Raw genomic sequence first — 14,155 nt, 5'->3', positions numbered from 1 at the left:
AGCAAGGTTAAGAAATACCTTAACAAATCAAATCCGCAAACAGCCTGTTTGAATGCAAGGCACACTTTCCTTGAAATCATCTTCTCCACATTGCTTAATATTACTGGGTAACGTATTTCCTTTCCCTCTCTGTCACGTTCTACTTTACCATCGAGCGCTGGCGACTTTCTAGCTTCCGCGTGAGCATAATCAGGCCCCACAGTATAAACCTTTACGATTCAAGCGTGATTATCAAAGTGAAGACACTGTAACCTACCTTAACGTCTGTACCATCGGTTGGCATGAAGTCCTCGTAAATAAAGCTACCCGTTTTTCTAACCCTCGATTCGGGGGAATAGACACTACTTCGACTACCTATCTAGAATAAAAGAAATAGCCCACGATATTCACAGCTTATTTGAAGTTTCGCATATTTAGACTAAGTTGATTTTTTTTCAGCATGAATCATGCAACTTTATAAATGAACGAATGAAGAGTTAAAATAGCCATTGCAAATACGGTAGCTAGGCATTAAGTGGCCATTTGGATGTATTGGTATTATATAAGCAGAAACACACACTACCACTGTTCTGTCAGTTCAAATTTCTAAGTAGGTATTTACAGGAAAGGAAAATTAGATACAAATATGAAAAGCAATGTACACTAAAATGGCCGATTAATTTTATTTCCATTTGTACATGAAGATGAAGTTTTAAACTTATGGGTACACGTATTAGAACAACTCAAACCCTTCTTCCAGAAAAAGTGAGTGTCTCCAAAACAAACACCTACAATAATCCCTTCTGAAATTTTTACTTGAATAAGATTTTTAATTGCAAGGGCTCCTACAATCGCTCTACCTTTTCGACTGTTTGTTCGTCTTTTTGAAAACTGTTTTGAAGAGATCAGCGCACCCGTAAAAACAAGGAATTCTAATGCAAATGTAAGAGATTTGTACAATAAACCCACGGAATATAAATGTAGCAGATATATTTGAACGCAAGCGATTGGCATGGTATAAAATTAGGTCAGAATAATTGAAATACGCAAAAGAGAAAGAATTAAAGACATCAAATTAATAGAGGGCAACGCCAAAAATTTTTTATCACAACGTCTTATTAGCTTTGGTAAAACAAAACATAAACTTTTTTGTCTTACAATTATCACTTGTTCACCATGTTGGAATCACAAAAATGGAGCATGGAGCTGTGGAATGATCAATAAATGAAGAGAGTAATAATCAAAAGAAGAAAGTTGAAAAAGAAGGAGAAAAAACGAACAAGAATTTTTTCAATAAGCCAAGCATCATTTCAGCACCAGGCCCTAAAGGTTTATAGTTTATGTTACACTGTACGTATAAGTGTAATTTTACAGTGAAAAACAATTTTTTTAAAGAAGCTTATTTTATGGTATCCAAAGTTAAAACAAGTTTGCTACATAGGTACTTAAAAATTGTAGTCAATGGCGTACGTCTGCGTAATCAAAGGGGGCATATACATTTTTAAATAGCAATCGCTATTTTTTATGACAAATGCTTAAAGTACACACCTTTTTGAATATAGAAACCTAAAAACTTTGTTACCTATATAATATACAGTGTGTAAAGCGATGGGGTATACAAGAGGGAATTTTTTTTTAAATATTGATTTATGAAAAAGATTTATTCTTCATAATATGTTTTGCTTGCTTTGAAAGTACCAATAACGTTTCGATTGTTTGTGGTTTGATAGCAATACTCTTATCTTAATTATAATCTAGAATGATAACTTTCAATAAAAAAAATTAATTTTATTATTTTTCCAGATTTCTATAAATAAATTTTAGATTATCGAAACGTTATTGGTACTTTCAAAGCAAGCAAAAAATATCATGAAGAATCAATTTTTTTCATAAATCAATATTTTAAAAAAAATTCCCTCTTGTATACCTCATCGCTTTACACACTGTATAATAACATTTAAGTAGAAAAACTCAAATTAAGGAAAATAAAATAAATTAATTTTATAACTTCACTATTTTGTGTTGAAAAAAACCATTATACTTTTTTAGTTATGTCAAACGATCCTCGAGATCATGTATAGTTTTGTATTGCTGTCTGTGTCTGTCTGTGTAACTTTAGAAACGTCCGATCCCTTTGAAAATTGGTTCTAAAGGAAATAAGAAATGTTGCTAATATTGTCTTTCAACTACTTAGGCCAAAAAGTTACAGCCCAAAAACTGACCACACCTCCAAAAAAGGTTTCTTTTATAATTGTTACAAAAAACATACGAATGTCTGGTTTTCTGTGTTAGTAAAAATATTCCTTAAACCTCAACCATGTAGACGAATAAAACAATTTGCAACCCAGCTTTTGTATTTGCGCAATTCAATTTTTTTATTTGTTAAGGTACTTAAATGAAATTTTTTATATAGGCACCTCGAATAAAAGTAAAACTAATGCCCATTCAAAAAATTTGTTTTACAAGCTATGCTGATCTGGTGGGATGGGATCAACCCCTTATGGTGTATTGTAAAAATAATGGATGTGTGAAGATCATGAGGATCGTTCAGTATTCAGTTGTATCGGATTTTTGTATAAAAATCTTTACAAAATTTTAAGTAAATCTACATGGTTAAAATTTGCAATGGCTTGCGTCTAATGCCCAAATATGTAGTTTGTTTTTTGTCATTTTTCTTTAGCAGCTTAATAATAATAAGACAGCCGCCCGCCACTGTTCATATTTTTTAAGTTTGTAGATTTGTTGCAAACTTTTAATAATTTTTGATACAATAAATCGAGGAGTGAGACACTCCTTAAATAGGTGTATCCACCTATTAAATATATTTAATGAACACACTTAAATCCAATAAATAAAGATAATTAATGCCCGTTTGCACCGACAAATTTAAGCGGAGCTTAGCTTAAGCGTCCCTTAAAATCCATGGCAACGATTATTGAGACAATGGTTGCCATGGATTTTAAGGGACGCTTAAGCTAAGCTCCGCTTAAATTTGTCGGTGCAAACGGGCATAAATCCCATTAAATACACTTAAATCCCTTTAATTACAAATAAATACTATTAAATACAATTGAATTCCGCTAAATAGAAAAAATATTTTAAACAATGTAATCTTTCGTGAGTTTTGCATCTCTCGCATTTTAAAGAATATTTTTCACAGTGAATGGTAGCGGCGTTTGGTTTATTTTAGGGATTGGGACAAAGGAAAAATTAACAAAATTTTAGACGATTTATTATACGTGACTTTCGTAAAAAAAAGTCATTAGAGAGCATGCACTGATCTAAATCTACAGGTATCTTTAAAATGAATAATGTTTCCAGTCAAGAAACTTTTGCAATAAACATTTTTCTGTATAGATCATATCATCTAAAAAAGGAATCGGGGGAAAGTAGTGTACCTTCCCACATTGTTCATCTCAATATCACTCTGCTATGAATAAAGGTAGATATAAAGCTGGTAATCATGCGCGGTTGAAACCACTCTCTAGACTCCTAATGAATGAGTGAAGTGTTTATATGCACATAGACGTTTATAACTTGAATGTTCCGCTGTACAATGCATTAAAGGAAGTTGTGTAGATCCAGTGCATTGTGCAGTGGAACATTCAGCTTGCGCTTATAAACACCTGGCTCACTCATTGGGAGTCTAGAGAGTGGTTTCAACGGCGCGCATGATAACGATCTTTATACCTCGTAAAGCGATATTGATATGAACAATAAACTTAGTGGGAAGTTACACTACATTCCCCCAATTCCTTTTTTAGATGATACGATCGATAAGAAAATATAGGGTTTTTGGAAATTGACTAGTTTTTTAATTCACCCAGTATGTCTTAAGTGAGTGAAAAATTCAACTAAACAGACTGCAACGAATAGTCTGTCTGAGTATTACTGGAGCAATGAGTACTACACCCCCTGCTGCCATGGAGGCCTTGCCGGGCCTCCTCATTCTTCATTTCGTGGCAAAGAAGGAAGCAGCGAAGCAAGGTAATTAAACATTCCTGAGCAGATATAACATGACTCCCGAATACCGCCACAACAAGCCCTTTAAAGTGGTAATCCGGGACAAGGAAGGCTGTAAGAAGAGTCCAGAATTTGAAAAGTGAGCCTTTCAAGCCGAGGTTATAGCTACAATAACCAGGTGCGCAGATGTCATTGCGGCCAAAGGGCTACTGGGTGCGCGCATCAGTTTGGACAGGCAGGCAGTTCTCCAGATTCTAGCAGCCTGATCCTGACCTGCTCATGGAATGCCACACAAAACAAAGAAATAGCAAGGCGTCATCGTGTTACGTTAGTGTTGGTGCCAAACCATGAAGGGATAGCCAGTATCGAGGTAATCTGGTAGAATTGTAAAGCCCCGTTTGTAAAAACAAAATATATTTTTTTGATAACCTTGTGCAGTAAAACTAGTGGAAATACGAAAGTGTCCTATCAAGTGTGCAATTTCTTTGTGTACGATCAATACATGATGGGGGAAGATGAATCCAGAACATTAAAAAACCCATATTTTTACAAAAGCCTTAAACCGGGTAACGTTTGTAAGCAAAAGCGAGATCCTGTATGATAAAATGTTTTGATTAGGGATAAATGTGGAAGGTGCATAATTTTGTAAGATAAATTGTAAAATCTAAATTGGATGTATTTGTCGGGAATTGTAGAAAGATTCTAAAACAGGTGTTTCTTCTTCTCTTGAATTAAAGTGAACCTTTCTTATTCTTAAAAATACAACAAACACAAAAAATCTCACTGCAAATTTAATTAGTGATCAAGCGAACTTACCTTAAGTGAAGTTCAATCATAATTATATGTGTCCAATCCAAAAATATCTTAAACTTATACACCCTGTAGTACACTCATATTGTGCACTATCTATCTTACTCGTCCTGTGCCCCTCCATACTCATTCTTTAGAAATATAATGGAATGGGCCGAAATGTAGGCAATGGGTAGAGACAAAGAGGGAGGGTGGGGAGTGATATTTTCGGATGGAATACTTCCTATAATTATGATCGAACTTCAGTTAAGGTAAGTTCACTTGATCACTAATTATATCTCAGTATCCAATCTTCAATATCATTTAGATTATACACCCTCCAGTTGTTTAAAGATTAAGCTACAGTAAACCCAAGGCCCAAGTAAACTGGCAACTGCGTTGTATTATAAAGAAACCTTTATTAAACGAATATACTAATTAAACAGTGTAAACTGGTTGGACTACACCACCAAAGGATTAAATGAAAAAATAACCGATGTAATGGCCTTTGCTTAGAAAATCAAAATTTAAATGTTACACGATTTTTGTATGGTCTCCTACTTTACTTTAAAGTGGCACCCGCAGCGGACCGCCCCGCCGGACCCCTCTTACGCTACGCCACTGGTGATTAGGGAAACATACAATCTCGCGTTAGTGGAAGGATCCAAAAAGATGTTCTTAAGGTTTGTTGATCGACTGTTACACGTTAACAAGACCTTTTGTCAGAATAAATCACAATTATTGATACTTGACATTTAATCAGGCGTCTGTGCCCTGTGGCCCTGAGTGACAAGTTTTTTTTTATCGATTTCGCACACATGATAGATGCTATAGTGTTTTAGCGTATGTCTGAAATTGATTGATAAATCAATGACGCAGAGCCACAGAGCCCCGATTTCCGAGTTTTTCTTTCATTTTAAGCATTGGGATTTCGGAAACCATAAGACATAGAGATTCGATTAAATGAGGAAGAGTTGTCGTTTTAAGAGTTGATTTAAGATGTTTTTGTTTTTTGAAAAAAATCCATAGTTTACTAGATATGAGCGAAAAACAAATTTAGTGATTTTTCTTTTAACTGTTGTAGAATCGTAAGTATTAGAAATAGGACAAAATGACACGAATAAAAGTTTTAGACATTTTAATGCTTAATATCATGAACATACTATTTTCCTTCTATATTTTACGATTTTTGAGTTACGATACAAAATTTAATTTTTTAAATGGTAGTCATAGTTGGCTTTGACATTTTTGAAAAGGACAAATTTTTCTCTTTATAGTGATATAAGGCTTGCTAAAGTATGTTAGTAAATAAAAGCACTGCAGAAATTTTCATATTATTGAGAAGTAAATAAAAAGAGTTTGCCATGGAAAACAATATCGAGTGAGATAGGTAACAATGTAACTGTGGCACATTTAAAGCTATTAACATTCCAAGGTATGTTATGGCTAGCATAACAGCCGCGGATGTCAGGTTAAAATCCGAGTGCAGCGAGGATTGTAAGACATCTAAGGCTGTTATGATTGCCATAACATCAGCGGTTTGTTCAATAGTTTATCGGTTGCAGGCGCACAATCCTCTACTTTTAGACAATTTCGTAAATTTGATAACCAAACAATTGCATCGTAATCATCAAAGTTGCCGTACATGTCGGTTGCTAGGTTAAAATTTTTAATTAGAAAATGAGTACTGTACATTTGCCTGAAAACGTACGCGAAAGTGCTAACGAAGCTCTTAAGTCTCTAATTCCAACTAAATCGAAAGTTCGATATGAAAAATGTTATGCAGATTTTAAGGACTGGGGAAAAGACAATCAATTTCTCATGTGCAAGGTACAAACATATCAGAAACTAACGCATATGCTTGACTTGACTGGGGCGAGTGGTACCTGTGCTAGCCACAGCAAATTTTTTTGTTATTATTTATTTCAGTCCGAATTTTGAATATGTATTCATTGCTACGAAAGAGGACAATGTCCGTCGGGTCAGCTAGTAAAGTTATAACTATAGTTTTGTTTAATGGTATGGTAAAATATTACACTACTCATTTGTCATATTAACATACTCACTTGTCATTTTATATATCAATGTGGTTACAATGTTGTTTACAAGCGAACTTTTTGACAATTTAAGGACGATTATACCGCCTGCAACCGATAAACATATTTAAAGGCCAACTTCGAAAATTTGCTATGAAAGTTAAATTAATAATCATATTCAATGCACTATTAAAAGTAAATCGTATCATGCCATGGAAAACAATAAAAAACAAAATACTGCTGTTTATTGTTAAAGGCCTCAAAGAAAATTCATGTTTATTTGTCAAAGTAAGAATGAACCTTATATCACTGGAAACAGAAAAAATACATTTTTTTAAAATGTCACAGGCAACCATGGTTGCCATTTAAAAAAATTTAAGTTTGCGTTATAACTCGAAAATTATAAAAGAAGAATGGAAATTAATAAAAGGATCTTATCTCGGATCTTATTAAGCGAAAAAAGATCTACAATTTTTTGTTCTTTGCATATTTCTGTATTTCTAATACTAACGAATCTACAACATTTAAAAGAAAAATCACTAAATATGTTTTTCGCTCGCAGATATACAGTCTAGTAAACCGTAGATTTTTTTCAAAAAACCAAAGCACATTTGACTAAGCTCTTAAAACGACAACTCTTTCCTCATTTAACCGAATCTCTATGTCTTACTTACTTATGTTTAAAATGAAACAAAAACTCACCCTGTACAAAATTCGTTTTTGGGCACATTTGTCCAAAATTTAAAAACAACCTTATATCGCTGAATAGCTAAAATACCTACTCCATTTAACAACCATGATATAAAATACTGCCTCCATTAAAAAATAGTTGTAGTGGTATCAAAATTATTTCTACCCCACTGATTTCTACGTGAAAATGTATAGAATTTTTTCCTTTACAATTTTTTTTTTCATAATGAAACCCCATCCTAACGCTGTGCTGCTACCCTGTATAGTTAACATGGTACCCTAATATTTTCATTTCAAATAATAAGTGGAATTCACAAGATCGGCAACATGATATGTTACATAGTATAAGTGTTTGTGACCCACCTTATTATCAAAGTTGGCTAAATATAAAGAAGGCATACTATATTAGATAGAAATATAGACCTACAGCGCGTAACACAGCACATTGCAACTGAATTAATTATTTCATTCTAAAAAGTGGGGATATTCTTCGATAAATATCGGATACCGTGGAGGGATCTACTTCCCAAACTCCGCGTATGTTCCCTAATAAGCCACTTTCTTTCTTAAGGTTAGGCTTCTTCTTAATTTTTTATTCAATGACGAGATGTAGTAGTTGGGAGCCGACAGGTTTCACAAGCTTTGTAAAACATATTATGTTATCAAAAATCTCTAAACCTTCCCCATATAGTTTTATTCGTTGAAGTTTTTAAAAATAACAGCGACTATAGTTTCGGCGTACTGCCATCATCAGGCGACTAGAAGTGTATCACAATATAGCAAATTTGAAAACATTAAGAGCTAGTACTTACTGTGAAAGTTAACAGGAAAACGGTAAATTACAAACGTTGAAGACGGATAAGACGAACATGTTGTTTTTTTAATTATTAACTGGCCGAAGCCAAGTGAAAAACCTGAAGGGTGGTTAAAACGGAAAGGTTGTCCTAAGTTTCAAGACGAATTAATTATCAAGCCTTGTTAAGATAACCAACCGGGGGGATGATGGCAGTACGCCGAAACTATAGTCGCTGTTATTTTTAAAAACTTCAACGAATAAAACTATATGGGGAAGGTTTAGAGATTTTTGATAACATAATATATTTCAACCCCCATTTCGAGGAACGATGGATCCAACTCTGTGTGTGAAAAAACAAATGAAGGGAGGCGCTAGCAAGATGTGCACGCAACAAGCACTAAGAGGAGAGAATGAGTATAGAGGGGCAATGGACGAGTAAGATAGGCACGCGTAGGGGGAAATTAAAATCTTATTCTTTAACTATAGTGCACAACAGTACTACATGGGAATACTATAGGGTGTATAATCTAAATGACAATAAAGACACTGATATATAATTCTGGTATGCACTTACTAGGAGTACCGATGTTGATTATAGAACATTAATTTGAGATTATAGCATTTGAAAATCAATTCCTAAAGTGTCCTAAAGTCTATGAATGACAATGAATGAATTTCACCATTCCAAGTAGAGTTAATGATGGTTCATCAAAGTTTTTCAACGCCCACCCATCAGACCATACAGAACTACATAATTTAACTTGTTAAGATATACCGATCAAGATATGTTAATAGTATATCCTTTAACCTGGCCTACTAGAACAGCACATATTTACTTTTACATTTACTAAATAACGCAACAGGTAAAAGTCAAATTATGTAGCCTAATATAAATAGCAATATCGAACCTTAACTACCGATATTAACTTACTTTGATCGGCTTTCCAGATGAGAATAAGAGATTAGTGTGCTTTATATAACCACAACGATCACTCTACAAAACAAAAGGTTCCTATAAAATCTACCCCAATTTGAGTGTCAGTGAGGCCTAAAACTCTTACAATTCATACATATATTTTACTTACATATCTAAATGGTAAATGAGCACAATACGAAATGACACAATTTTGGGCACTCTCACCTTTCGAAACAATCTCTGGCTACCTCCGCCTGCGGATGTAGGGTAATAAATATAAATATTGTGATCTTCGGCAGACACTGGCTTCTCCACAAACGGTTTATTAAAAACTATTCCGTTCACTTCAACATGATCCTCAGACTCAACTAGTTCGTGACCTGAACATTTAATGAGAATTGTTCAACAACAAAAATTCACTCTACCCACCTTTCGGATCCGGGTTATCTCTATCCAAAACTGCATACCTCGGAATTTCAATTCCTTCCGACTCCAAAATTGCATACACCCTCCTGCGATCCTGAATATCGTATTGCATATGCAAATTATTAATAACGTAAGGATTATGAAGTTGAGCATACTGAATCGCTTTATCCAAAGGAAATCCTTTAGAGTGAAAGGATATCAGACAGTCACAGGCGTGCCATTCCTCCACCGGTTTCTGCAAAGGATCGTAAATGAAGTGCGACAAGTGGACGTACGTCAGTTTCTACCTCGAGTATTTCGTTTTCCGGAAAGACAACCACTTTAAGATACTCGAATTCCTGAAGCCTCGTTAGAATCTCCTTCATCGGTTTACTTTGGGACTTCTTCGCCATCGCGCAAACTCCCACCACGACCTGTTTGCAGTTCTCCTGGCCGCCCAAATCCACATTAAAGGGATTCGGATCACATCCTTCCAATTCGCTCTGAAATTTAACATGACTATTATCGCATTGCGCTATGGTAATCTATACGTTAGTGTGCCAATAATCAGCTAACTTGTTAATAAGGGGTTTGTTGCACTCAGCGCATTTGTAAAAGAGTAATTCCATTATTGTAGAAGATGTACCACAGTGGTATAGTGATGATGCAAATGTACCACTGACATTTTAGCAGTGTCAAAGGAATGCACACAGCGACAATTCAAAAGTGAGTAACATAATTTAGAAAAAATGTCTCATTTTCTTCACAATTTTTATGTTAAGACGTGGCTATCTCATTTTATCCTTGCTACAAGGGGATTTCAACGATGATCTTTAAATTGAGAGAATTATTTGTTTCATAATTTGATTTTGATGATATTGTTAAACATCAAAAATCTCCAATACGCACAATTATGAAAACAGAGTGTGTGAAAGTATAGAATCAACTTTCCTATTCGTATGACAATTTTGTTACTACCCAAAAAACACACACACATACGGCATCTGCCCGAAAAAAATCCTATTATTGACCTAGATCATCTTCGGGGATTTCTAAAGCATTTATTACACAACTTTTGATAAACACTTGAAATAAATCTTGACACAAATAAAAAAAAATCTAACATGAAAACCCTATCCGAGTAGCACAATAAATTCGAATTAACACACAATTAATTGATTGACAATGACAAAAATTTATTCTGAAACAAATAAACAAAAAATTAAAACAAAATCCTTGCATGAAAGAAGAGCTTACAAAGCTTGTTTGGAAATATTACCCCGCACGCAGGAGGGCGACAAATAAAACAAGCATAAATTGTGCACAACGCTTGAGCAGATAAAGCGCATTTTTTTTAACCGAAATAGCTTTTGTATTGACATCACCAATGGATATATTTCTTGCAGACGTCTCAATCGCCCTTTGTGAGTACCCTCTTCCGATAATCCGTCCTTGAGGTATAAGGGAATATACCCGATCACGATACGAGAGACCTTTCATTAGAGTACCATGAAGGATAAAACTAGTGCCCTCCCCCCCGTACTTTGATAAGAGGACAGAAAGAAGGGCAGTAGTTGGTACAAATTAATTCCTTTCGTTGAGACCTTTCATTAGAATACAATGAGAGATCAAATTAATTTTTACCCCCCCCCCCCCTTCAGGCCCCGTCGCTCACAGATCTCGAAAGAGTCGCACGCGAAAGTTATAGTTTGTACTTTAAATGAAACGCATTTATTTATATTCATTTTTTTACCAAGATAACAATTCTAATCAAAATCGGAGTTTTTTACCAAGTGCCATGGTCTTGGTTCCTAAACCATTGATGCAAGGACGTTTACACAGCCGCCTGAACTTCAAGCGTGATCTTCCTTTAGGGACCTGAACAGATGGAAGTATGTTAGGGCTAGGTCAGGGTTGTATGGGAATGAGGTAAGACTTTCCATCTCTCTCTTTTCTCGATCTCTGTAGTGATGTCGTCGTCCGATAAAGATTTTGTGGTGGGTCCATGCATTTAAGGAGAAGAATAAACATAGGAATAAGCCAAAAGCGTTTATGGGTTCATCCTGATTTTCAAAAAAAAATTACGAGAGGATATTTTTCTACTTCCTACACCAGAGCAAGATGGGAGTTTGTTCGCAGGTCGACAGGACTTGGTGGTCGCTTTAGTTACCACGAAACTGTTGAGATCCAAGGTGCTAAAAGTTCATTGTGGATATATTTAGAGCGGTTAGAAAATTAAAAACCAGTTTCTCAATCAAAACTGTGCATCTCTCTTGTGTATACAGGGTGTTATTAGATCTACATTAAACGGCAACCGGTAAAAAGGTTAAAGACAATTAATTCGTGCTTTTGTTGGCTGCCAAAACCCTGTTATAATTTTTGGGAAATAGGAAGAAATTTCAAAGGAATGGAGAAATATTAGGAAATTTTGAGAAAATTCCAAGGAAATTCTGAGGAAATTTTAAGAAAATAAAAGTTCCTTTCGTTGAGACCTTTAATTAACCAATTCCTTTCAATGAAAAATACTTTACCCTTTCACAGATTTTCTCTGCCCTTCCTTGGGGTAAAGATTAGCTACGCCCCAGAATTTGAAGGCGTACTCACCTCAATTATTGTAAGATATTTTAAATTTTTTGATTTGTATAAAATAGTAATCGGTTATTTTTAAGAATTTGCATAATAACTTTGTTTTAAGTAATTTGGTTTCATTGATTGGAAAATTGCATTTAATTCCTTTGGTTGGATTAAAATTTTGTTGAGCATTCAGAGGTGTTATATTTTAATCACGAGACTGCCCCTAGAATTTATTTTGTATAAAAAATGACAGTTTAGATAAAGAAAACAGATATTGTTATTGATACACAATATCAACTACAGTCATTATGCGTATTTAAGTAATCAATGAGAGTACATATTAGATTTTGAATTTCAGCTCGAATTTCAGGTTTTAGTAGGAGATAATGGGCAAACTTCCGCAAGGTAAGTAATGGGTATCAACAACAATTTTTATGACTGAGTTTGCCATGGGTAAATTAAAAATTGTGATAAGTACCTATTAACATTTTTTCCAGTGCCGTAGAGATTCAATTTTATGTTATGCAAATGAGGTCTTCGGCCCTTGTAAATGTAGCTAAGCCGTTACAATTGCATTTCAATTTTTCGTCTGGTTTCATATACCGTGTGGTCCCTAGCGCGACGCAGCATAGGGATTTCAATGGTAATTTCTTTATAGTCAATTACTAGCTCCCCAAATTATTTTAGAACAAGAGTCTAAATACCTTTTTTTAGAGCAAATTTCATACAATTTCAATTAGAGCATCTGTTCATACCATTAATTATAATTTTCCGTTTTTCAAAACCGTAGAAATCGACAAAATAAAATGGTTCATTTTACAATAAATCAGATATGCCTTGGAATTACCTAAAAAAAATAACGATCACGTTTCATTATTTGCCTTTGAAGTATATTAAATTTATACTTGTTTACATATACCATGCTTGTTTATAGATTATTTAAAGAACTGCAAGTGCAATAACATTTAAAATGTCCGTCAAAACCGAGGTCAAAACCATCAGGAAAACGACAATACATTCAACGTTTTGGCTGCAGTAGCGGAAAATCCGAAGTTTAGGAACAAATCTTCTTCAAATCAGTTTTCTTCGATTATGTAGGTACTCTGATTCCGGGAAATGATAAACAAATAGTATTCCAAATGCAGCATTACATTCTCTAAAAAAACATTACCCTAAGATGCCTTTTATTGCGTCGGTTAGTTGAAACAGAATTAAATATGAAAATTGTTCGACGTCAAACAACGATAACTTAGATGCGATGCGCTTGTAGTTTGTTAAAAGATTCCAAAGCATCAATGATTTATAAAAATGTAATTTTTTATTTTGTCAATTTCCACGGTTTTGAAAAATGGAAAATTATAACTAATAGCATTGAATAATAATTCAGACTTATTATTCAATGCTTTATTATTCAATGCTAATAACGGGTTTACCAATAAGAGCAATAGGATTTTAAATTGAAATAAAACACAGTCAATTTGGTCAAATTTAGGTTTGATTGGTTTTATTAGATGCTGTATTTCATGCCATTTATGATTTAAACAAAATATCGTTCAAATGGCCACCGCGGCTCTTTTTGCACTGGCTCATCCGATCGGACCAATTTTCGATGACTCGGTGGATCATATCGGGTGGAATGGCAGCTATGGTCGCTCGAATGTTGGCCTCGAGCTCGTCAAGAGTCTTGGGTTTATTCGCATAGACCTTTGACTTCACATAGCCCCACAAAAAGAAGTCCAATGGTGTTAAATCGCATGATCTTGGCGGCCAATTGTGGGGGCCATTTTGAGAAATCAACGATTCACCAAACTGTTGACGCAATAAGTCCATTGTAGCGTTCGCTGTGTGGCATGTTGTTGGATAATTTCCAAGCGTTGAGGCAACGTGAACTTGTTCATGATGAAATGGCAAGCCTTACTGATGACAACTGACAGCATATGTCAAATGTTTGGCATCCAACATAGCCGCCTTAAACGTTTAAAATCCTATCGTCCCTATTGGTAAACC

General features: G+C 34.6%; 1 protein-coding gene across 5 annotated transcripts in view; it reads right to left on the bottom strand.

Annotated features, from left to right (window-relative positions):
* The window catches only part of LOC116158634 (inositol hexakisphosphate and diphosphoinositol-pentakisphosphate kinase), a 44,010-nt gene that overhangs the window by 28,201 nt on the left and 1,654 nt on the right, over window positions 1-14,155 (bottom strand). For all 5 annotated transcript variants that reach the window (XR_004142782.1, XM_031471451.1, XM_031471447.1 and 2 more), the window contains exons 2-7: window positions 9,883-10,077; window positions 9,599-9,830; window positions 9,395-9,549; window positions 9,185-9,247; window positions 257-358; window positions 19-209 (exon numbers count right to left, since the gene is read on the bottom strand). Coding sequence is in view for 4 of the 5 variants with exons in the window: in XM_031471451.1 (XP_031327311.1) it covers window positions 19-209; window positions 257-358; window positions 9,185-9,247; window positions 9,395-9,549; window positions 9,599-9,830; window positions 9,883-10,077 (938 nt within the window). In the remaining variant the exon portion in view is untranslated. The remainder of the gene's footprint in view (window positions 1-18; window positions 210-256; window positions 359-9,184; window positions 9,248-9,394; window positions 9,550-9,598; window positions 9,831-9,882; window positions 10,078-14,155) is intronic.

Source organism: Photinus pyralis, unplaced genomic scaffold (genome assembly GCF_008802855.1).
Source record: "Photinus pyralis isolate 1611_PpyrPB1 unplaced genomic scaffold, Ppyr1.3 Ppyr1.4_LG1, whole genome shotgun sequence".
NCBI classification, from domain to species: domain Eukaryota; kingdom Metazoa; phylum Arthropoda; class Insecta; order Coleoptera; family Lampyridae; genus Photinus; species Photinus pyralis.
This window is presented reverse-complemented; position numbering and strand designations above follow the sequence as displayed.